The sequence below is a fragment of the Microtus oregoni genome, unplaced genomic scaffold, assembly GCF_018167655.1.
Source record: "Microtus oregoni isolate MIOR12 unplaced genomic scaffold, Mior012 000070F_ref0000104, whole genome shotgun sequence".
NCBI lineage: Eukaryota > Metazoa > Chordata > Mammalia > Rodentia > Cricetidae > Microtus > Microtus oregoni.
The window spans coordinates 2,233,946-2,257,685 of NW_024543977.1; the positions used below are offsets into that span (position 1 = coordinate 2,233,946).

General features: G+C 44.7%; 1 protein-coding gene across 1 annotated transcript in view; it reads right to left on the minus strand.

The window, feature by feature from the left end:
* The window catches only part of Prtfdc1 (phosphoribosyl transferase domain containing 1), a 91,693-nt gene extending 68,411 nt beyond the window's left edge, over nucleotides 1-23,282 (minus strand). The window contains exons 1-3 of the mRNA XM_041641588.1: nucleotides 23,186-23,282; nucleotides 12,555-12,661; nucleotides 6,477-6,660 (exon numbers count right to left, since the gene is read on the minus strand). Of these exons, the coding sequence (XP_041497522.1) occupies nucleotides 6,477-6,660; nucleotides 12,555-12,661; nucleotides 23,186-23,233 (339 nt within the window). The 5' untranslated portion in view covers nucleotides 23,234-23,282. The remainder of the gene's footprint in view (nucleotides 1-6,476; nucleotides 6,661-12,554; nucleotides 12,662-23,185) is intronic.
* Nucleotides 23,283-23,740: the final 458 nt, after the last annotated feature.

Below are 23,740 nucleotides of genomic sequence, written 5' to 3' on the forward strand. Positions count from 1 at the left end.
AAAATATTATGCCGGAAGGATGCGGGAGAATTGTCTGTGTTATGTCAATTATGTTTTAAATAAACACTGATTGGCCAGGCAGGAAGTATAGGTGGGTCAACCAGACAGGAAGTAGAGGCAGGGTGATGAGAAGAATGCTAGGAAGGAGGAAGCCCATTCCCCCCATGCCTGCCCAGACCACTGAGAAGCAACATGTAACCTGCCTGGCTGAGAAAGGTACCAAGCCATGTGGCTAATATAGTTAAGGATAATGGGGTAATATACATTATAAGAGCTAATACAAAGCCTGAGCTAATGGGCCAATCAGTTTATAACCTAATGTAGACTCTCCATGTGATTTCCTGTGGGACTTGCCAGCTGTGGGAACAGGGCAGGACAGAAACCCCACGAGCAGCCCCTCATGTTACACTGGAAAGGATCTCACTCTCTTCTAATCCCAGTCAAGAGGGATAAACTAGGTTTTGGGGTTTCCCATTACTGATGGTGGCTTTTTTTTTTTAAATCAAGGATATGCAAGCATTGCTGAGGACTCTGACTTATTAGAGGGGGTCTCATTCAGCTTCCAGTTTTATTTTAATCCAAGTCTTTTTCTCCTGTCTCTACCGAGTGTTAAAACCAACCTGCCAATGCCGACACACTTGGCTTCTGCCGCTGATTACACGATGATCTCATGCTCTTAATGTTGGCCCTGACCATTCCTAGCCTTTTTGTGAGCACCACTAAGTACTTCAAATGCTTTCAGAGTCCACTTCCCCAGCACTTTTAGACGTTTCTAAGAGATGGACTAACAGTTATCCACATCATTCCACGAAAGTACCACAGTCATTTTCTACCTGTGAACGCACATATGTTAGAGTTTTTTTTAAAAAAAAAACATTTTGAGCCGGGCGGTGGTGGCGCACGCCTTTAATCCCAGCACTCGGGAGGCAGAGGCAGGCGGATCTCTGTGAGTTTGAGACCAGCCTGGTCTACAAGAGCTAGTTCCAGGACAGGCTCCAAAACCACAGAGAAACCCTGTCTCGAAAAACCAAAAAAAAAAAAAAAAAAACCATTTTAAGTAGTTTAAGGAAAATAAAACACTATAAAAATTTAAATATGTAAAGCAGTAGCAGGAAATAAATGGTCACAAGACACAGTGTACTTCTGGGTTCTCGCAGCTGAGCAGCCTGGGCTCACAGGAAAGTGAACTCCTACCAATTTGATTGATTATTAAATAAACGGTGAATAGTATCATAAATTTTGTCAATATTGAAAAGTTTTGCTCCCCAGTAAACCTCTTCACTGATACAATAATCCAAATCAGACCAAATCAAACTGAATTATAAAAAGCCCAGGTTTAATGAGCATTAATGTTCCCGGGTGGCCTTCTAGCCCCCAGAGAGGAGAAGGGGAAGGAAGATCAAAAAAACCTCCTGTTTGTTCTCTAGGGGGCTGTTTAAATGCTTTGTGGGAAAGGTCTTGAACATCTCTGAGTAGGGGGTCATCCTTTGGCAGGCTTTCTCAGGGGTGGAGTATGGATTTAGGCAACTCCCAGGGGAGGGGGCTTGGGATGGAACTTCCACCCAAACATTCCAGGCTCTTTGGGTATATGGATGCCAGGGTCTGGAGTGATGTTTCCACCCAAACAAATATTACAGGACACACTACTGAGCACACTTGCATGTGTGCATATGGAATGTCATCTATGTAATTTCTTTTGTTCATGCTAAGTTTTCAGATTTGATTGTTTCTTAAAAGCAATTTTTTTAGCCGGGCGGTGGTGGCGCACGCCTTTAATCCCAGCACTCGGGAGGCAGAGGCAGGCGGATCTCTGGGAGTTCGAGGCCAGCCTGGTCTACAAGAGCTAGTTCCAGGACAGGAACCAAAAGCTACGGAGAAACCCTGTCTCGAAAAATCAAAAAAAAAAAAAAAGCAATTTTTTTACATAATGATGACCATTATTTATACATAATTAATATTTCTCTTGTGTATATTTTAAGAAGAATGCATAACTGATTTTCTAAAATGTTAGCCAATATACCAATAGTTTATAAAACAGTGAAGTTTTCTCGGAAAGCCCTGGGGAATTCTGTGGGAAATGTTTGCTTGCTACAATGGACGCAGGCCTGAGAGACAGCTGGGTGTGGATTATGACATCAGTTCTACCGTTTCCTGGCTTGTGTCACTGTGTGGCAGGTGGGAGAGAGCCCTAGCAGGACTCCTGACAGGGTTAGAAGAGGTAATAATTGCTGTGAAGCACTAGCTGAGTATCTGTAGAAAGAAAGACAGAGGAAGGAGTGGCGGGAAAATGGAAGGGATGGAGGGAGGAAGGGTAAAAGGGAGAGAGGAGGATTCAGTGTTAGGAATTCAGGTTGCCAGGGCTCCTCCTTCCTTTAAAGAACAGGAGTAGTTACTGTGCCCATAATCCATCAGTCTTGGACTGGAGAGATGACTCAGTGGTTAAGGACACTGGTTGTTCTTCAAGAGGACCTGAGTTCAATTCCCAGCATCCACATGGTGACTCACAACCATCTGTAATGGGATCTGATGCCCTCTTCTATCTGATACCCTCTTCCATCATGCAGGCATATATACAAATAGAGCACTCATATACATAAAATACAACAATAATAAATCTCAAAAGATATTTTAAAAATAATACATTAGTCTCATACTAATTTCTAAGCAATTGGTCTCTACATTGCTATCACTCATGCAAATTTATTCTATGTCTGCTGTAAAGTTTAGCATAAGAACAAAAACAAGTCAGACAAGAGCGCTGAGGTGTTTAGAGCCCTCTGTCCACAAGAAGGTCCGTCCAATGGAACATCCTTGGGAAGAGTACCCCTGATATAACCTATTGAGGCTGAGGGCTGGCAAGGGAGAAACGAACTTTCTGCTGCTCGTCTCAGAATCGTATTGTTTCCCTAGGACACAGTGGAAATGCCTCCTACCCTGGGTACTAAAAGGGGGAGAAAGGCAAGAGTACTAAATCATCCTTCTCTTTCGGTCTCACACAAAAGTTACCACAATTTTCTTCAGATAACAGGGTAGAAGAAGTAGTCTTCATTGTCCACTTAAGAACATTTCACATCATCCAGGAGAGACATCTGTGGGTGTGTATGTGAGGGCATTTCCAGAGTGATTGTGTGTGTGTGTGTGTGTGTGTGTGTGTGTGTGTGTGTGTGAAGGGTGTTGTCATCATGACCACAGTACTTGACAGAAACATAGAAAGAAGGATGTAATGCCCAGGGATTTGGGTCCCCAAGGCACAGAGGAGGAGATCAGCTGGAGTATGTGGCACAGGCAGCTCTCATCACAGCAAACCAGGAGGCAGAGCGAGCAAGAGAGGTATTAGGTCCAGACTATAAACTTCATAGTGTGACCCCAGCCTCAGTGTCTGCTTTCTCCAGCAAGAACCCACAGCCTCCTAGAGTACCACCAGCTCGGGGGGCGGGGAGGGAGGGCATCCAAACATCAGTCGTGAAGGTACAGTCAGAATCAAATTATCACTGAGATGTTTTCAAGATGCGCGCATAGATGTGGAGGAGGGAAGGAGCACCAGATGCCTCAGAGAACAGTGAGCTAGTCCCTCCTCCTCCTTTATTAGTGTTTTGTTTTTATTGACCTTTACCCTCAGGCAGGCGGAAAGAATTCAGTTTTGCAAGGGGATGACCAGTTCCAGCCTGACCTAGCACTGAGGCATTTCTGAATGGGAACTGTGTATGAGCCAGGGGTGGAGAATTCCTCATGTCAAGGACCAGGCTATGACTGTGGGTTTCCCCTCCATTTCAGATGCTATATAATTGGAGGGATGTCTTGCCTGAGTGAACAGACAGACTGTTACGTGAGGTAATGGCTCGGGAGATGATTCTACAATTAAAATTAAAATCTATGAGATGCAGCTCAAAATGTTCTTAAAGGAAAGCTGACATCATCACATGTTTATAGTGAACAACGAGAAATATCCCAAACCTTTGAACTAAATCTTATGAAACCAGGAGAGAAAAAGCAAACATTAAGAAGGAAACAAAAAACCATAAGAACATATGTTGATGTAAATCAAAAGAGTAAGATAATAGAGAAAAATCAAGGGATTACTAACTACCATTGAAAAAACAATTTTAGAAAAGGCAAACAGGCACTATGGAAGATACTAAAAAAGAGAGCTCTCAGAAGAGAAAACCTAACAGTAGTTTCCAGGGCCCTGGGGTCTGAAGAGGGACTTAGTCTGAGTCCAGCGCAGGCGGAGTGACAGGGAACTACAGGGATCGAAGACTTCTGCATGGTGAGCTGTGTTGTAGAACCTGAGCAGAACTGTAAATTAAGGGGATAAATGCCTGTGCATAGAAATTAAACCTCAAGAAAACTACCTTACTTTCACTCTTCAACTTTAGCTCTACTAGGACCTTAAAAAGATTTTTTTTTTTTTTTTTATGTGCTAGGCCAACACAGTGAAGACCAGGGCCCAGTGAGTGAGAAGAGTCTGGTTAAGATGGAAGGACAGATATTTAGTTCAAGAAGAAAGGAAAGAAGAAAGGAAAGCTTTCATGAGAGCACAGAATCCATCAAGCAGGTGAGGATGCCCACATAAAAACAAAAGCATGGTCACTGTATCTGGGAGATTCAGGAATTCCGCGGATGCATCTTAAGAAGTGTTAGCCTGTCTACAGTTACCCTAGACCCGAGGCAGCTGGAAAAGTGCCACATAAAAACCTAGGCAGAATTCCAGGCACACCTCAAGGTGGCTGTGCTGGCTATTTTTCTGTCAACTTGGCATAAGCTAGAGTCAGCAGGGAAGAGCGAATGTCAACTGAGAAAGATGCCTTTGTAAGATAGGCCTGTGGCCAAGTCTGTAAAGCATTTCTTTGATTGATGACTGATATGGGAGAGCCCAGCTCACTGGGGACAATACCACTCCCACATGGCTACATCCCACATTGAGCAAGCCAGTAAGCAGCTTTCCTCCATGGCTCTGCTTAAATTCCTGCCTCCAGGTTCCTGCCTGAGTTCCTGCCCTGACTTCCTTCATCAGTGGAGAATGACCTGAGAGTTGTGGGGTGAGATAGATGCTTTCCTCTCCTAGATGTTTCTGGTTCTGGTGTTTGATCACAGCAATAAAAATCTCAACTGAGATCAAGGCTCTTCCTGGAACACGTGCCCTGAACAATCCTCCTTATTTGAGTGTGAATGGAACTTGAAAATGTGGCCAGAATTCCCTCCCAGGGTTGGAGGTCTAGTCAGCTGACTGGGTGAACAAGACCTAACTTGTTCACTTGTGCTTAGAAGGTTGGGGATCTTTCCTGAAGTGTGAGCTTCCAGCTGGTGTGGAGGTGGAGAAGGGACTTACAACACCCTTGTGAAATGACCTTGGGGGAGCTCCTGGGGCAAGACCTGAGGGGTGGAAGTCAAATCCAGCACAACATCAGGGAGGAGTTCGGAAATGACACCTGGCCACAGTCAGAGTTCCTGGAAAATGACCCTGAATCTCAGCTGATCAGAATTCAGCTAGGAAAGACAGACAGAGACCCTAGCCAGAAACGCATTCGGATTTCTAACCAAAAAACTGTCCATGAATAAACCTGTGTTGATTTCTGCCATTCAGTTGGTGATGGTGTAGGCATGGACTGATAGGAAGCCAATTAAGGCTGACCATAGAATTCAAATGTGCCAAGGTAGTTTAGTCAATGAAGATACTGTTATGGTTTTAACCAAAGGATGTTCTAAATGAATAACACACTAGCTTTAGTGACTTATTTTGATCATTAAACAACAAATGTCACACAGTTAACGTTATGATGAAAAGCGATTAAGCGAAGGGTATGTTTGGAAGACCACTGGTTATCAGTTCCATCCAGAGGTGGCTAGGAAGTTATCAGAAGCTGGTGGAGAGCTTCTGTGGAAGATCCCTGGCCCGGTCTCCCCACACTGGCATCCCCTCCAGACTTCCCTTCTCTACCTCAGGTGATAGTGGCAGAGAACCACATCTCCCCACAGGGTCAGACTCCCTCCCACAGGGCTCCAGGACTAAGAAAAACAGCATAAAAGCAGATAGGTCTCCACTGGGTTTTCTTCACTCTGGTCAAACTCATTGGCTTTACTCACATGAACAAGTGCAAGAATTATCCCCAAAGAATTATTTTCCACATAGGTGAAAATAGAAGAATATTATTTTAATTCTTATCATTGTCATTTAAAAAATTATACTCAAACTGGCGTGGTGGTGCATGCCTTTAATCCCAGTAGTCAGGAGGCCGAGTCAGACAGATTTCTGAGTTCAGGGAGAGCCTGGGCTCTCAAGAGTTTCAGGGCAGCCAAGGCTACACAGGGAATCCATATTTTGAAAATAAACAGTAACAACAAAAACTATACTATCGTTTTCATTACAATATTTAGACACAACTCTTCATTTTCATAACTTTACTCATTCTTTTGTTCTAAGGAATTGTGAGTTCTAATAGTCATGCAATAAAAAAACAGAACATGTAATGACTTACCTTGTAACTTTTTAGTCTGATGAAGTCAACCTTCATAGAGACAAATTGATCTGAATTTCGGCTGATGTTCTTAAGGTGTTCTACCAGATCAGCACAGAATTTGTAACCTCCTTTCAGCACACACAGGATCAGAATATCATGGTAGCCTATGTCTTTCATTATATCCTTCGCCAGCCGCTCAATTCTGAAAAAAAGGAAGGAATAAAAGATACATTATGGGACAACTAAACAGTATGACACTCATACAGATGGGATCACTCAGGTGAATATGGAGAAAAGCTTGGGAAACAGAGAGCTTCAGGCAGATCAGTTCTGGTAAGGTGAAAACAGAGTGTCCAAAGCACATCACGGGGACATCACAGCTGCTGCATGTCATAAACACTGAGGTGCTAGAGCGCATGCATGCTATCTGTCCTTCTATCATGACAGAACCTGCTTGCTAAACTAGAATGTTCTGATGGTATTTGGTGATAGCCTCATTTCACAGGGAAGGAAGGGGAAAGAGAGAGAGTGCCAACTGGCTTTCTCCTAACTTGTTACCGACCTAGACCTATGTGGGAAGAGGGAATCTAATTGAGACAATGTCTCCGTAAGACTGGCCTGTAGGCGAATCTGTGGGTGCTGTGTAGTTTATGACTGATGTGAGGAGGGTTTGGATCATGTGAGCAGGTCGTCCTGGGTGTGGAGAAAAGCAAGCTGAGCAAGCCTCGAGGAGCAAGGCAGTAAGCATCCTTTTTCAGTTGCCTCTGTTCCAGCTCCTGCCTCCAAATTCCCACCCTGCTCGAGTTCCTGTCCTGACTTCCCCCAGTTATGGACTGTTACCTGGGAATACAGCACGAAATAAATCCTCTCCTCCCCAAGTTGCTTTTGGTCCTGGTGTTTTATCACAGCGAAAGAAACCATAAGCAGGGAGTGACCCACTTACCTTACGCTAGAAGAAAAATCAAGTTCAACGTAACACAAAAGTCCTATGTCCACCTAAGAAACACAGCATATATGGGAAAGATGCTCCCGTGCAACGGCAAGAGGTACGATATGGTGTGAGCCTTGCCTGCTCTGGCAGCTCATTGGAGATATCTTCACAGGTTTCTACTCATTCCACGTCTACAGGGGCATAGCTACTCCCCACACAAAACTAAAACTTAAACAGAGGCAGGATCTCAGGCATGTACTTCAAAAAGAAAATCCCCACTAGCGAGTTCGAGACCAGCCTGGTCTACAAGAGCTAGTTCCAGGACAGGCTCCAAAACCACAGAGAAACCCTGTCTCGAAAAACCAAAAAAAAAAAAAAAAAAAAAAAAAAAAAAAAAAAAAAAAAAAAAGAAAATCCCCACTAGCATTTAAAGTTGGATTAGATTAAAAGAGACAAAATTATGTATGTATGCATGTACAATTTTATAATCTCTATATTCTGCATATTATATGGATTCTATATTATACTTAGTAAGTGTTCACATATATGCACATATAGAATGTTGGCTATGTTTACAGGCAGTGTTTATCTAAATTTTTGTTTGAAACAGATTTTCTCTATATAATAGTCCTCACTGTCCTGGAACTTGCTTTCTAGACCAGGCTGGCCTCGAACTCACAGATATCTGCCTGCCTCTGCCTCCCAAGTGCTGGGATTAAAGGTGTGGGCCACTATCACATGGCATGTTTTTCTAAATTTGATCACTGAAAGATTGTACATCAGATCTTACAAAAAGGCATTTGAATTCATAAATTTTTATGACATTTATTTATTTAGTGTATGTACATATGTGTACATACATACCACTATGGTGTGTGTGTGTGTGTGTGTGTGTGTGTGTGTACATGTGCATGTATATGTAGGGGGTGTCTGCATTCATGTATGTGTAAGTGCGTGTACATTTGGAGGCCAAGGGTCAACCTAGGGCATCATTTCATGGAATCTGTCCATCATATCTTTTGAGACAGGTCTCTCAGTGGGTTCTGAAGCTTATCACTTAGGATAAGCTGGCTGCCCTGCAAACCCCAGGCTCTGCCTGTCTCTCTCACCCCAGAACTGGAATTACAGGCACAGGTTACCATACCAACCTTTTCCCTCCCTTCTGGGGCTCAAACTCAGATCCAAAGGACAACAAGCACTTTACCAACTGAGCATCTCCCTAGTCCCCCAAATCCCACTTTAAATGTAAAGACTCAGATTAAAGTGAGAGGCTAGAGAAGGACAAGCATGCAGAAGCAGAACAAAGGGAAGCTGGAGAGACCATCTTACTTTCAGTCGGAATGGAAGGAAAACGATCAGGACTAAAGATGCTCATTGCATCCTCATCAGTCCTGTTGGCTCCTGAAGAAATCACAGAGTTCTTACTGCATGCCTTGGGTACCCGATGACTGACAGTGCAAGGAGAAACAGACATATCCACTACTGCCCTTAGAGACTTCTCACTCTCTCTACTAGGCTTGAAAGATCCAGCAGTTGGAAAATCAATAAGGGTAAAGTTGAACAACCCATCAATAAACTGGTTCCAGCTGATATGTGTGAAGCATTCTGGTGTAGGAGGGTCTTCTGTCTATGTGTTGCTTTCATCGATTGAATAAAGAAAACTGCCTTGGCCTTTTGATAGGGCAGCACTTAGGTAGGCAGACTAGACAGAACTGAATGCTGGGAAGAAGGGCAGAGAGAGCTGTCATGGAGCTGTCAGGTCAGACATGCTGAATCTTTCCCGGTAAGCCACAACCTCGTGGTGACATACAGATTAACAGAAATGGGTTAAATCAAGATGGAGAGTTAGCCAATAAGAGGCTGGAGTTAATGGGCCAGGCAGTGTTTAAATGAATACAGTTTTTGTGTGATTATTTTGGGTGTAAGCTATCAGGGCGGCCAGGACCAAAAGTAGGCCCTTTCTCCTTCAACAGCATTCCACCAAACAACAGAATATACATTATTCTCAAAAAAGTCCAATAAGAAAATGACAAAGCCATACACTGGAAAATATTTTTAAACCATAACCTGATAAAGGATTTGAATCTAATATATCTACTTATATAATTATATTATATAATTTTATATGATTATATGTATACCTTTTATAACTCAACAGGAAGATAACCAAATGACAAAACTGGCAAAGGGCTTGGATAAGAACCTTTAACCCCCACAGAAAAAGATCATGAGTAGCCAATAAGCACACAAATGGTTCAGAAAGTCCAAGTTCAAATCACAGGGAGATATCATTGTACTTATACTAGGTTATCTGTGACTCAAAGGACAGACAATACAAAATGTCAGCAAATATGTAGAGAAAACTGGGACCTGCTGAACTACTACTGAGGTTACAGCCTCTTTGGGAAACAACCTGCAGCTGTTGAAACTCACTAGGAAGCCCAAAATTCTACCCCAAGAACCCCATTCAGAAGAACCCCATGAAATGTCAAAATGTACATATAATGTTCACAACTCCAAATTATAGATTCAAAGGTTCTCTGACTGCTGGATTGATGATTAGATATTATATGACTTTATTTCCATGACACATTCAGAGAAATTTCCAGGGGAAGAAAGCTGATTAGTAACCTGACTGTAGATTAACATAATTGCAAGACTGGATAGTGGAGATGGGGTCCAAGAATAAAAGTGTACTGATATCATAGGATCATTTCCCCCTATTGGGTGAACTCTATTCTGCAGTCTGTACAATGTGTCAAATGTTTGCTTTAAAGACGAGAACTGATATCTTAGGCCCCACCCTGGACCATGATGCAGGATTTTTAGACATAAAGGGTAACAATACATACTCCACCAAGTTCTCTGGTCTGTGTAGGGAAAAGGCTAGGGTCCTTTTACCCAGATTTGAATATGCTTTCAGTCAGGGCACAGTTAACTAAAGCCACAAGAATCAAGTGAGAAAAGTGAGAATTGGTTTATACACAAGGCTTCCCAAACTGATAGATACTAGGGGAAATTGCTTGAGATGTGCTGGAAAAAGTGAATAAATGAAGTTTTTTTTTTTTTTTTTTTTGCACACATTAAGCTGATATAATTGCTTAAGGCAAGATCCTTCATTACAATTTTGGGAGGCAATATTTCCCAATCTTTAATATGTTAATGAGATTTTGCACCTTGAAAAACTGCAAAATTCCCTAAATTTATTTGACGGAAAATCTTCCCTTTCTAAGAATTAAATGTGGTCGCCATGGGAAATCCATCTTAGGCCGTGATAAACTTCAAACTAGGATTTATTTTCTATGATACTCTGTGAGTTGAGACAATTTTTTTTAGACATAAAAGTCTTAGGCAATAGAAATCTTACACAATCTATCCAGGTGGTGGGGGTACCTTTAATCCCAGCACTCAGGAGGCAGAGACAGGAGGAACTCAGTGAGTTCAAGGTCAGTCTGGTCTACAAAATAAGTTCCAGGACAGCCAGGACTGTTATACAGAAAAACCCTGTCTCAAAAAAACTAAAACAAACCAAACCAAAACAACAACACAAAAAATCTTATACAATCTAGGAGTTTGTATGAGTCCCTCTTCTCACTGACAGTGACAATGTCTGGGCAAGTGTCCTATGGATATTTTTTAACTTGTCTTTTGCTTTAAGGACTTGGTTCAGAGTTAAATTTAACCTCATGAGAGTATAACAGATTAAAAAGCAACAGAGGTAGAAATATTACAGATGAAAGAAAGAGTGAGTCAGGGGATGCCAGTATATCACTCCAGTGTCTTTTTTTCTCTGGGTCTAGGCCTCTCAGGAGTTGCTGATTCCCAGCCTTAGGCTGTGAACACCAGGAGGCTTGGCTTCCCTGGGAATGTGAACTTACTCAGTCTTGGTACAGGAACAGGCTAGGTGGTTCAGGTACTGAGGTGGTTCTGTTAAAGGGCTACACCTACAAATCCAGATCCATGATAGTGACTCAGAGGCAGGCAGCCTTTGGAAACCAAGAATAGGGTGAAGTGCCTAGGACTGACTGGGAATGAAGGACCAAGAACAGGAGAGAAAACAGCTGTGCTCTTCACAGAGAGTTTGAAGTTGCATGTTCTATTATTCTTAAAACATTACCCCGATGTAATAATCTGTCCTGTTCCTTTAAGAGACAAGCCCCACCCACTTCCCTTCTTCTGCTGAAACAGGCAGATCTTCCTTCCTGCTTGTATCCTGAGTCTCTTCCTTTTCCATCTCTCCCCCAAAGAGGCAGCTTCTGCCTCACTCCACTCTCCCCACTTTTCCCTTCCCTCCCTCTCTCTGTTTCTGTTTCTCTCTCTCTCTCTCTGTGTCTCTCTACTATTCTCCCCTTCTCCCTTACCCCTTCATAACCCACTAAATAAATATTCAACCTCACTCTGCCTGGTGTGCCTATCCATGTCTCTGTCTCTTGCCTGCTGTGTGGCTCCCTGCCCTGGACCAGCCACCTTCGGAGACCTGCAGTGTGGTCTCGTGGCATGCCTACCTGTCTGTCTTTCCTTGTGGCCTGCTGCAGCCACTTGGGGAACTGCACCGTCCATGCCTGGGACTGGCTGCTCTTGGGATCCACTGTTTGCTGCCTGCCGCCACATGGCCCACCGCCGTCACCTGCAGCGTTTCTGCCACTGCAGCCACCAGGGATCCGCAGCATATTAATTTTACCATTACACCTGATAGACACAATCACACACAGGCTGATTATCTGACCTGTGACATGGTGTGTGTCCCTTCCAAAGGGAAAGAAAGTTTCTGGGACAGTCAGGGTTTTAAAAGTGTGTCCTACAGAGGTAAAGTTCACCTCCTAATGTTCCCTGTTAACCAAAAGTCTGTGAAAAGCATGAGACAAGGATGTTTCTGGGTGCAAAGCCATTTTCTGGTGCTCATCTCCATGGTTTGTACAGGGCATTGCTTATTTGGGTGGGGAAGGGTATTATTTATAATAGCTTATATGTGTATATCCTTCTTACCAACCTTCCTGAGTAAATGCGTACGTACACCATTCAGTGAAAGACCACACTCCTTGTGTTCAAATTTGCTACCATAGAGAAGTTCTCCCTACCACCAAGTAAAGTCCCTAACAGTCCTGTAAGAGTCACACAAGAGGGGGCCGCCCCAATGCAACGCTGACACAGGACCCAGCACTCACCTGTCCACTATGATGCCATGAGGGATGAACACACACTCCAGGTCGCCATAATAGTGCTGTGGGTACGTGAATAAATCCAAGTCATATCCTGGCCAGTTGTCCAAAAGCTGTAAACCAAAGTAGTTCAGTTATGGTATTTTTCATTATTAATTTATATTTTAATGTAAATAACAAGAAAAGTCCCATCACTTGAAAAGAGAAAAATGTTGAACACAGAGAAAAGGCCTGCAGATCTCAATATATCAATATATTCCCTTGAACTGTGAAGAGCTTAGTAAGGGTTATAGTTTTTGCAATGTGATAGAACAAGGCAGCACTAAGATAACAGTGTGCCCCACCCCTAACTAGTGCAACCTGACCAGACGAGGGAGTAGAGAGATCAACGGTGAGCTCCACTCTACTATTGGCAATCATACAATATAAAATACAAACCTCATCCATTTAAAGATGATTTATTGTATTTATTTATATGTGTGTGCGCCTGCATGAGTTTAGGTGTGCTACATGCATGCAGGTATCCTCAAAGGTCAGCTCAGAAGCCAGAGAGCATCTGTCGCCCTGGAAACGGAGTTATAAGTGGTTGCTAACTAATTGAGGTCGGTGCTGTGAACTGAACCTGGGCCCTCACAAGAGCAGTAAGTGCTCTTAACTACCCAGCCATCTCTCTGGTCCCTAAACTCAATGTCTTATAGCTAACCTGATGGTACAGTATGGAGATCATATGTTTGTAAGCACTATGTCAGTGCAGCTCAATAACAGAGTGAGCATCCAGCGTATCTGCAGCCCTAAGCTCAGTCTCTGGCACTGTAAGGATATATGTGTAAGCATATACTTAGTGTCTATATTATGAAAAGATTATGGCTATATTATACACATTTATAATTGTATAATATATACTATTATGACACGTTCTGCATTTCTCTTCATTGTGAATGACCTCATCTTCTGGGGAAGGTTATGATATTTATAAAAAGTATATCCCGGGGTCACAGCCAGCCCAGACTTCTAGGTACTTCCGTCAGTGCAGTTAAGACTAAAACAGGAGATTCTTTTTAAGGAACTTCAGCCTGTCTTGGGATATGAAACTCCAAGAAAACTGGCCTGTTCACGGAACACAGCCTGACAGCAAGCCAGAGACTCTTTCTCTTGCTTGAGACTTAATGCGCAAGTTTTCTGGTTAGAATAATGAGATGTGGAAGAAAACGAAGGAGAACGTGGCTTTTCCTTTCACATAAGCAAGAAGGATGCAATAGTGAAAATGTCATGCTTGGAAACCTTTCTGCATCAGGATTTATAGCTCTCCTTCTTTAACCATTTTTCCACACAGTCTGGACCACCCTGCCCAGCTTTGAGGCACGCAGGGCATTTACAACACAGGCCCGTCCTATTTGTCTTCCTCATTTCTACATCTAATCCCTGCCCTCGCCCTCGGATTGGCTTCCCATCTAGTCATGATTCTGTGTATGTATATCATATATATGTAATATTTTGTTAAGTCTGAGCATTTTGTACATGCATACAATGTATTTTGATCATACTCATCCCCAACTCTTCCTCCTAGCTTCTTTCAGATTGATTAATCTACTACCAACCACGTCTCCAATTTCATATTCATTTTTTGAACCTGTTGTGTTGACTTTGAACTGATGGACATGGGGCTGCTATTGATTGATCCACTACCAACCACGTCTCCAATTTCATATTCATTTTTTGAACCTGTTGTGTTGACTTTGAACTGATGGACATGGGGCTGCTATTGATTGATCCACTACCAACCACGTCTCCAATTTCATATTCATTTTTTGAACCTGTTGTGTTGACTTTGAACTGATGGACATGGGGCTGCTATTCACTGGAGCATGACTAATCTACTAGATGCTATGCCCTTAGAGAAAACGGACTTTACTTGCCCCAGAAGCCATCAGTGGTAACTAGCTCCTTAGTTAAATTCCTCTCCACACTACAATGTGGACTGCATTGATCTGCAGGAAACCACATGTGCTGTGAACTCATGACTGCCCTCCGGTCCTCCCTGACCTCTGACTTGCAAAATATTTCTGCTCCCTCTTCTGAGCCGGTTCCTGAGCCTTGAGGGAAGGGGCGTGATACAGATGTCCTGTTTGTGGATGGCTTCTCCACAGCCATCATTCTCTGTGCTTTGGGAGTCTCTGCATTAGTGGGCATCCACTGCACAAAAGAACTTCTCTGATGAGTTTGAGAGCTGCACTAATCTATGGGTAGAGAGACAGGATTTTTTTTTGTTTGCCTTTTGTTTTGTTGTTATTTTTTGTTTTTTGTTGTTGTCTTGGTTTTTTGTTGTTGTTGTTGTTGTTGTTTGTTTTTCAAGGCAAGCTTTCTCTGTAACAACCCTGTCTTGGTATTCATTTTGTAGACTAGGCTGGCCTTGAACTCACAGAAAGTCATCTGTTTCTACCTCCTGAGTGCTGGAATTAAAGGTGTGCACCACCAGGCCTGGCCCAAGGGACAGGCATTTACAGGTTAGTTTGATGCTATATCATTTTGAAAAATAATTGTAAAAGGTTCACTGCTGTAACCTACGAGCTTCCCAATCATGGGTTCTCGGCCATATTTGCAGTACCAGACATGTGTTTCTGTGGTGCAGCAGAAGGTGATGGTGCACCCATAAAACTCAGGTCACTAGGGTACCTACAGGTGTCAGGCATTCTACCACATAGTACACAGCACTTTCCAGCACTGTGAACACTAGCTGGAAGGGAGGAAGCTTCTTAGTTAGAACTTGACTCTTCCATGCCCTGTGATCGAGGTGTGTGAGATTTTCAGCAATAGGGTCTTACCATCAAGTCCTGGTGGAAACCAAGAGCAATGGCTATAGCCTGAGGTGTTCTGGGGGTCTCCAGGACACCTAATTCTTCCCAGTCCTGATTTCATTCATCTCTCTGACACACTGCCCTTGTTTCTGCTTCCTCTGTCTCTGTGCCAAAGTTCACCTCCTTCTTGGAAGCTCAGGTCAAGCCCACATCTTCCTGGAAGCTCTGCTGGCTGCTCTCACGTAGTTGTCCTCTGCCCTATTCCCTTGGGCTTCTCTGCAGCTCTGCTTCAGCAAAGGCTCCACCTCCAGTTCATCGGGAACATTTTCACACCTCCCATTCTCCTGCTCTCTCTTATCTGTTTGTGGCTGGTTCAGAGCCCATTCCCGGCCACTCCAGGTCACTCCATCACCCTGAGACATTCCCCACCCCACTCCACCCTCCTCTGTATGGAGGACTCAAATCCAGCTCCCTTTGACTCAGGTTCTAGAAAGGATGTTTTATAGTAGAGCCCACGCCACTCTCATTCATTTTTGGTCTCTAGTCAGAACCACGCCTGAGCAAGCTCCCCTGATCCCCGCCTCTCTACCCTGATCTGGGTCTATGTAGCCATCATTTCAGCCTGGACAACTGTGGAAACGGCCAAGCCCGCCTTCCTTCTCCCACCACGGTAGCCGCAGCGAGTGTTATGGAGTGAATTTCCCATCATGACATAATCCTGCTCAAACTTTTTCAAGGGCTTCTCACTTCATGCTGAGTAAAACCTGGAGTCCCCACTGTGGCCGCAACCATGTCCCTCTCTTGCTTCTCTATCACTTTCTCCTTCCCTCTGCTCCAACCACAGCTCCTCACCGACTGAATCTGCTGAAAATATTTAGTATTTTGCTATTTCTTTAGCCTACAAAACTCTTCCTATAGATGACCACGTGGCTTGCATGTTGTTTTTCTCCAGTCTTCGTTCACCGTTACCTTTACAGCGAGGCCTTTTCCGAGTACAAATATAAACTGCACTCCCCTCCCTTCCCATCCTGTTTCTGTATCCTTTATATCTAATTTTACTTTCCTTCATAGCATATATTACTACTATGTGAGTGTGTATGAGGGTGTGTGCGCATGAGTGTGTGAGTTTATGCGTGTGTATGCGTGTGTGTGCTCTGTGTGAGTGTATGCGTGTGTGTGTGCATGAATGTGTGTGGGTACATGTGTGTGCATGTGTGTGTGTATCCTTACTCGTCTCACCCTTCTAGAATATGTATTCCTTCTTGAAGACTTCATCTTACTTTTTGTTCAATCCCTAGTACCGAGACCACTGACCTGAGATCTGGTGTTCAGTACTAAAAATATTGAACAATCAAATGAATGAGACAATCTTTACCTCAGAACTCCAGTCTCAGCCCTCAGCTTGTCTCTTTGTGATAGAAAGAGCTATTCTTCACAGCTCTGGAGATTCAGTGTGTACAACATCCACACTCAGAAAGGGTCGTATTTGCCGCACCTTACCAGCACACTGGTTGGTGTGACCGCTGAATGTGTACAGAGAGCAACACTGGCTCCCACCTGGAAGTTCCAGGAGCCGGCTGTGACCTCTAACACCAGAGTGGCTGCTCAGTGTCCTACGAGCTGCACCGGAATGGCATTTAGTCTCTGCGAGAGCCCCTGGCACAGTAACAACGATCCAGGGAGGTCATCCAATCACTTTCCTTCTGGACACATGATGCTACCCCTCCACTTCCTGGTGCTTGTCTGCTGACACTGTAACCAGTGGTGTCTCAAGCTAATTCCCCCCCTGCACACAAATCCTTGCAGATCTTTGCTCTGAATCACTGAGATTACTCTCTATGGCAAGGTCAGGCTCCACTCCTGCCATTTTTAGATTAGGAGTTCCTGTTTCCCTTTTCTTTCTTTAGTTTTTGAGACAGGCTCTCACTCTGGAGGCCTGACTATCCGGGAACTAGTGAGGCAGACCAGACTGGGAGGTAAAATTCACAGAGACCCACCTGTTTCTGCCTCTGTCTCCTGGGTGCTGGGGTTAAAGGTGTGTGCCACTGTGCCTGGTCCTGACTCTCTTTTCTTTAAGACAGAAGAGAACCTATGGAGCGGATAGCATCCATACTGCATGCAATGACTAGTGCAGAACTAGTATTGAAGAAATGCAACAGTTCCCCAACACACATGCGTGTGCCAAAAAGAAGGAAATGATGATAAAAAATATGAGGCAAATCTTTACATGAAAATGGTCAAAGCAATCAACAGCTCAGAGCAACCTGAGTAATGGTGGATATCACAGACGTCAGTCTACCTCCTCCGGGAAGTCTGTTAGCTATAGGACCTGGGGCATATGAATGTCTCTAGAATAAAGTCAATGGCTGCCCCACATGGCTATTGTGAAGGTTAAACAGGACAGATAATATAAGACTCACTAGCACGTGGTCTATAGTACTTAATGATGTTAGCCATGTAACTATACTGAAGCCTCAGTAGTCCGTATAACTCACAGTCATTTACATAAGCAGGCCTTGACTCATTTAAGGAAAAACCTCAGTGTACTTTGTCAAAGTCTAACTACCCCAACTCAAGCAGTGAATTGAATCTGGTAGAAACGCATTTCTCGCAAACTGTTCTAACAATCACAAGTGACCATTGTTTCTGGCTAATCTGCAATGGTGTTTTCACTGTGGAGATAAAACACTCAGAGACAAGAGGCTCCAGGTCTGTTTTGCTGTCTTTGCACACTAATCGTGTTATGAGTAAGTCTATCCCTGGAGGATGCAGGGTGGCTCTGAACCTTAGGTAATGGATTCACTTGCTTTAAAACAAAAAATAAAAAACAACGAATCTTTAAATAGTTTCAGGATCACAGATAACATGCTCCAAGTTTATTCCACACAATGCTTTCTCTATTCAAAGAGGCAAAACATCTCCAAGCTGGAGAAGTGACAAACACAGAAACTGAGTCACATTATACCACGTCCAAGTCCAGAGCCCATCTGACTCTCTTGTTCCCATTTAAAGCACAATGACAACCTGTTTTGTTTTTCTTCTTAGACTGTTTTTTCCCAGGGAGAAAAAAAAACGGCTCAGAGACACATGGCACAGCCTAAGTCTGCTTCTGTCCTGCTCCGAGCTCACCCGCTCCTCCCTGCAGACAGACAATTGTCATTGGTTTTCACGCCTCTGCCTCCCTCTCCCTCTCTCTCTCTCTCTCTCTCTCTCTCTCTCTCTCTCTCTCTTTCTCTCTCTCCATCAGCAGAGAATCCCAGACAGCAACAGGCCCAGCACCAGAGCCCAGTGCTACCGTGTCAGAACAATGGACACAAGAGGGCTGAAAGAAGGGCCTGCGTTCTGCTAACGCGAGGACAGCTCAACAGGACACAGGACACTTTGGATCCCAATGCAACGCCTTCCTCTTCTGCATTTTTCTCTTCCTCATATTTATTCTCACAAATTGCCACTCCACCCGCATGGGAATGAGGATGGACGAAAGGGAAGGAGAGAGTCAAGCGGAACAAAAACTCAGCAGTAACTTTGATTTTTCTCATCTTTTCCCAAACCTCGTTGTGTAGGTACTAACTATGCATCATTTGACAACACATTAGCAAAACACAAATTGCTGAGACAAAGCTATCTGAGAACCCGACCCCTAAAATCCAGGTGGGCAGAGAAGATCTTAGCTCCCTGAGAAATAACGAGGACTTGTGAACTATGCATCTGGTGACTTTACTAGCTTCAAACCAAGTGACAACCAACTTCCAGCAGGATCTCTGAACTCAGTCCACATCTTTTTATTTAACAATTTTTGTGTGCTACTGTTTTAGTCTTTAAAATGCTGAAAGTCACTTGTAGATAAGACCCATTTTAACTTTCCTATTAGTAAATTGTTATTTCATATTTTCATACATGTGCACTCTGTATTCTGGATCCACCTTCCCTCCTTTTCTCTCTGGAACCTTCCGGGCAACCCCTCCTCCCTATAATTATCTTTCCCTATTAGCTTTGGTTTTGTTTAGTGTCCCATATTGTTTAACCAGGGTCATCTGAGTTTGGACCTCCCATCAGATTCTGGTGGGCTCAGCAGTGGATACACACAGCCATGCTTCCTTCGTCCTCCCAGAATCTGTGGGTTGCCAACAGATCCGCAGCGTGTGACCAAGTCCTTCTTCAGAGCTGACTGTCAGGAGGGCATGACTTCTGTCAGCACACCCGCTGCTGGGGAATACATGGCTCTCAAGCCTACATCCTGCTCTTTCCCAGTCCCGTTCTCCATCTTGAAGCTCCCACATTCTTTCTGCCCTCTCTTCCTCAGTGTTCCCTGAGCCTTAAGGAGATCACATCCCCGTCTTGTGTGGGGCTGATATCTCAGCCATTCTTTATTTTTACCATCTGGATCAGCCGGAAGGGGAGACTTCTCTGTTCAGGCACACTTCTGGTAGTGAAAGACCCTACAGACCCCCTCCTCAAAACCCCCAGCTAGCATGCTCCCCGGGGAACGTCCTGTTTGCTTTAAAAAAATTCTCAGGATCAGCAGCCAGCCTGCTCTCCTAAGAACATCCCATGTGCTTGAGAGAGCAGGATGTCTATGAGATAGGAAGACTGCAAGGCAGGATGTCAATAAGATAGGACATCAACAAAGCAGGTTGACTGCAAAACAGGATATTTATAAGATAGGCCAGGCATCCATGCTGAGAGAGGAAACCATTCATGCCCCTGCCTCATTCCAATAGACCGATAACCACGCTTTTGCTTCTGTAAACTTGCTTTTTGCTCTCCCCTATAAAAAGCTTGCCCTCCAGTTGGCAGGCGCGCAAGTCCTCCGAAAGACTTTGCCGCCCACAGGTACCTGTGTTTACTCAATAAACCTCTTGCTAATTGCATCCTGTGGCCTGGTCTCGGAGTGTCCTGGTTCTGGGGTCTTCATCAGAGAGGAAAGTTCCTCTCTGAGGGTCTTTCAGTAGAGCGGGGCTATGAATGGCTCCAGTTTCTTAGTAGTCGCTCCTCTTACACAAAGTGTGCTTGGGTCATGATTAAATCCTTCCACTCTCCTCCCCTAGCACCTTTGCCCCGCAGCTCTCCCCACCCAGCTTTCCTTCCTAGTCATTGCTAAACACCTTGGATGCTCTCCTAAAGCCGCCGTCCTGGTCTTTCTCAGTCATCCTGTAGCTCTTCCAACCGCTCCACTTAGTTATTTCACCCTAGTTCTACATGAGCAACACATTCCCACGAACACACCACTCCTCCAGAGCAGCCCTACCTCTGGAGCTGCAGTCTCCTAGGTAGCAGAGTTGGAAAGCTGCCTCAGATTCTGCTTCTGCCACCTGCTAGCCATGTGCCTAGCATGGCTACATAACGTGGACTTCATGTATTCTCAAAGAACCCTTATTTTTTTTTCTGTAAAATGGAGGGTGTGGAGTACCTACTTACAGATTTGTCCGGATTAAATGAAAACTTGACAAAAAATACAAAAGAGATGCCCAATAAACCTCTGGGTTTTATTATTTTAATTTTTATTATTTGTTATTTTCCTGCTAGTATTTTTATTGTTATAACTTCCTTTTGATGTTTTTTGCACCATCCTTAAGATTTTGCATCTGTTTTGCCAGCACACTCATCTTCTCCTGGTTTCCCAGGCCCTCCTTTTCCTCAGCACCTGAATGTTCTCTGAACTTTACAACCGGAGTTCAGAGAAATGAATATACATAGAGGGCATTTTTATCACACACTGGTTATTGCCAATCTTGGGGGCACTTTGTGCAGTTTAGCAGCTACCCTTGGGGCCCAAGCCCCACACTAGCTGGTACACACAACTTCTCCTCTCCTTATGCACCTCTTACTATGATCATGCATTTCTCTCAAGAAGTTGTCTGTTGACACTAATAGATGAAACTGTTTTATTTACACCGTTCCTTCACTGACTTTTTAGATTTCAATAATTTACTCATCCTATTAGTACATCTAAATTTAATTCCTTTGGATTTTTAACAGTGGTGTTGGGGTGGATTTTATGCAAGGCAAATGCTCTGCCTCTAAGGCACACATCCAGCCAGATCATGCACTGTTCCTTAGAAGCATCTAGTACTTATGAGACAGTGGTACTCTAAGTAGTCTAGGGGTGGCTATTTGAAAGATGCCCCATACTAAAGGCCTTTTGCCCACCCCGTCCTACTTGCTCCTTTGGCAGCAGCTGACAGTCTTGATGACCTCATGACCCTGGCAAATCCACTTCCACCAAACCATGTTCTCCTGGCACCTACTCTTCTCTTGGTTTCTCCCATACAGTTCTTCATTCTTGGTCCCTTCATCTGGCTTTGTGCCACAGTGTAATGCTTGCATTTGGGAGTTCCCCCAGGCATCTCTTCTAAACAGTTGTTTTTTCTTTCATTTTCCACTTTATTTTCATTTATCCCCAAAATATTAACTAACCTTCTTTTGATGATTTTCCAAATCTACCCTATCACATTCTGGAGTTTATGTATGGATTTCAAATTGCCAACAGGGTAACCTCATCTGTGAGCATTATAGACTTAATATGAGAGTTGATTTAATGATTTCCTCTTTCATATCTTCACCCCTTCGCATCTGGTCTTTCATATCCATGGTGACTGGAGTGTTTCTATTGTAAAAACACACACAGTGATCTCTTCTTTGCCCTTGACACGTCTCTTTGTCTTGGGTCCCCACGTTTAGCTTTTGTTTACGCTTCAGATCTGGGTGAAATGTCACGACAACTCTGATCATGTGAGCAAAGACACTGCACCCACCCCCTCCCCCTAACTGTTCTCCTCCTTCCTGTTGTCCACCTGAGTTATCTTAACTGTGTGTTTTCGCACTGCTTGCCTGGGTCCCTCCCCAATGCACATGTCAGGAAAAAAAGAGCCTTTGTCTTACTCCATCAGTAAGACCAGACTAGCAGGGCAGACTAAAGGCACCCCTCCTTTAAGAAAGGGATGTCTTACTGTTGAACCCCACATTCAATCTGAACAGTTCTATTTAAGTGAGAGGTGTTTCCTTTCCAACGCACTCATTCTAATCCAGTCCATTCATTTCCATGAACAGATTAACTGCGAATTACACACTGAACTCTGGGAAGAGAATCTTAGTGTCAAACCAGCCCCACCCACCACCCGTACACCTTTCCACACCAGTCCAGGTAGTCACAACCACAATCCGCTGGAGCTTGATTCTAGGATTCCGGGAAGTGACTACCTGCGGGTTGATACCTGAATCCCCAGAGTTGGGAAGGTTCGGATCTGGCCCCACCCTCCATCCTTCCGTTTTGACACATTACTAGCTATTTCACACATTCACTTTGCCTTCCTTCACAGATAAGGCACTCTGGCTGCTGACTTCTGCAGAGCTGCTCCCCAGATTCAAGGCTCCAATTCCATTCACTTGTGCTAGTTTATAGCTTGGCTGCCCTGAAGAATTCTCAGTGGCTTTTTTGAAAATACAACTTGAAACTCATTGAAGTGAGGAGGCAGCGCTGAAGGGAGGGCCGCTAGAGCTGTACCCTGGGATCCTCGCAGACCCCTGCTCGCAGGCCAGGTTCTTTGTGGTTAGCAGAAGTGGTGACCCGGGAGGACGCAGGCTTCCAGGCCGGGAACCCGAGGGAGGGTGGGAGAGGAGGAGTTACTGGGAACTAAGGATGAGGGAGCAATATTAGCAGGGGTTTCGTCAGACAAGGTGGAGGGGGGAGGCCTGAATGCGAGGAAGGCAGCGATCTCTGCCCGGAGGAGGAACAAAGCCGAGGCCGGTTCTCACCCTAACGCATTTCAGCTAAAAGAGGTTGCCACGAAGGGAGGGGAAGGGAGCGAGCTAGGGAGCCCGGGGTCCGGAGTTTGCATTTACCACGACGCCTCGCCCGGAGTCTGGCGCCTTCTCACTGCTCCCGGCCATGTCTCTCGTGGGGACCGCGGGAAGGACAGACGCCGGGAGGATGTGGAGACCGGGCTGCACTGGGAGTGGGGGGTGGGGGATGGGACGCGGGGGATGTGGCTGGGGCCGCCCCGCCCCCGAGCCTGCGGGCGGGAAAGCCGCGACCTCAGCCGAGCCCCATTCCCGAGGCGGCGCGGGAGCAGCTGTGGAGCAGCGCCTGGTGCACCTGAGCGCGCTCCTCGGAGGTCCCTGGCGACCCGTGGCTCCGCACCCCGCGGGGATATGGGGCGGGCCTGAGATCAGTTCTGGTGCGAAAACAGCCTCTTGTCATTAGCCTTCCCAAAGTCCGTCGCTGCTGCCCCCAGGCCAGCAATCTCCAAGACTCCGCCCTGCCAGGTTTTAAATGCACATTTGTCCCAAGTCAAAGCTTAAAAGAGCGGCAGTACTGAGCGTTCGGCGGCTTTGGGAATGGGCTGGAGTATCCCGGAGGGTTTCAGTTCCTGGCGCCCTGCCAGGAGTTGGAAATGG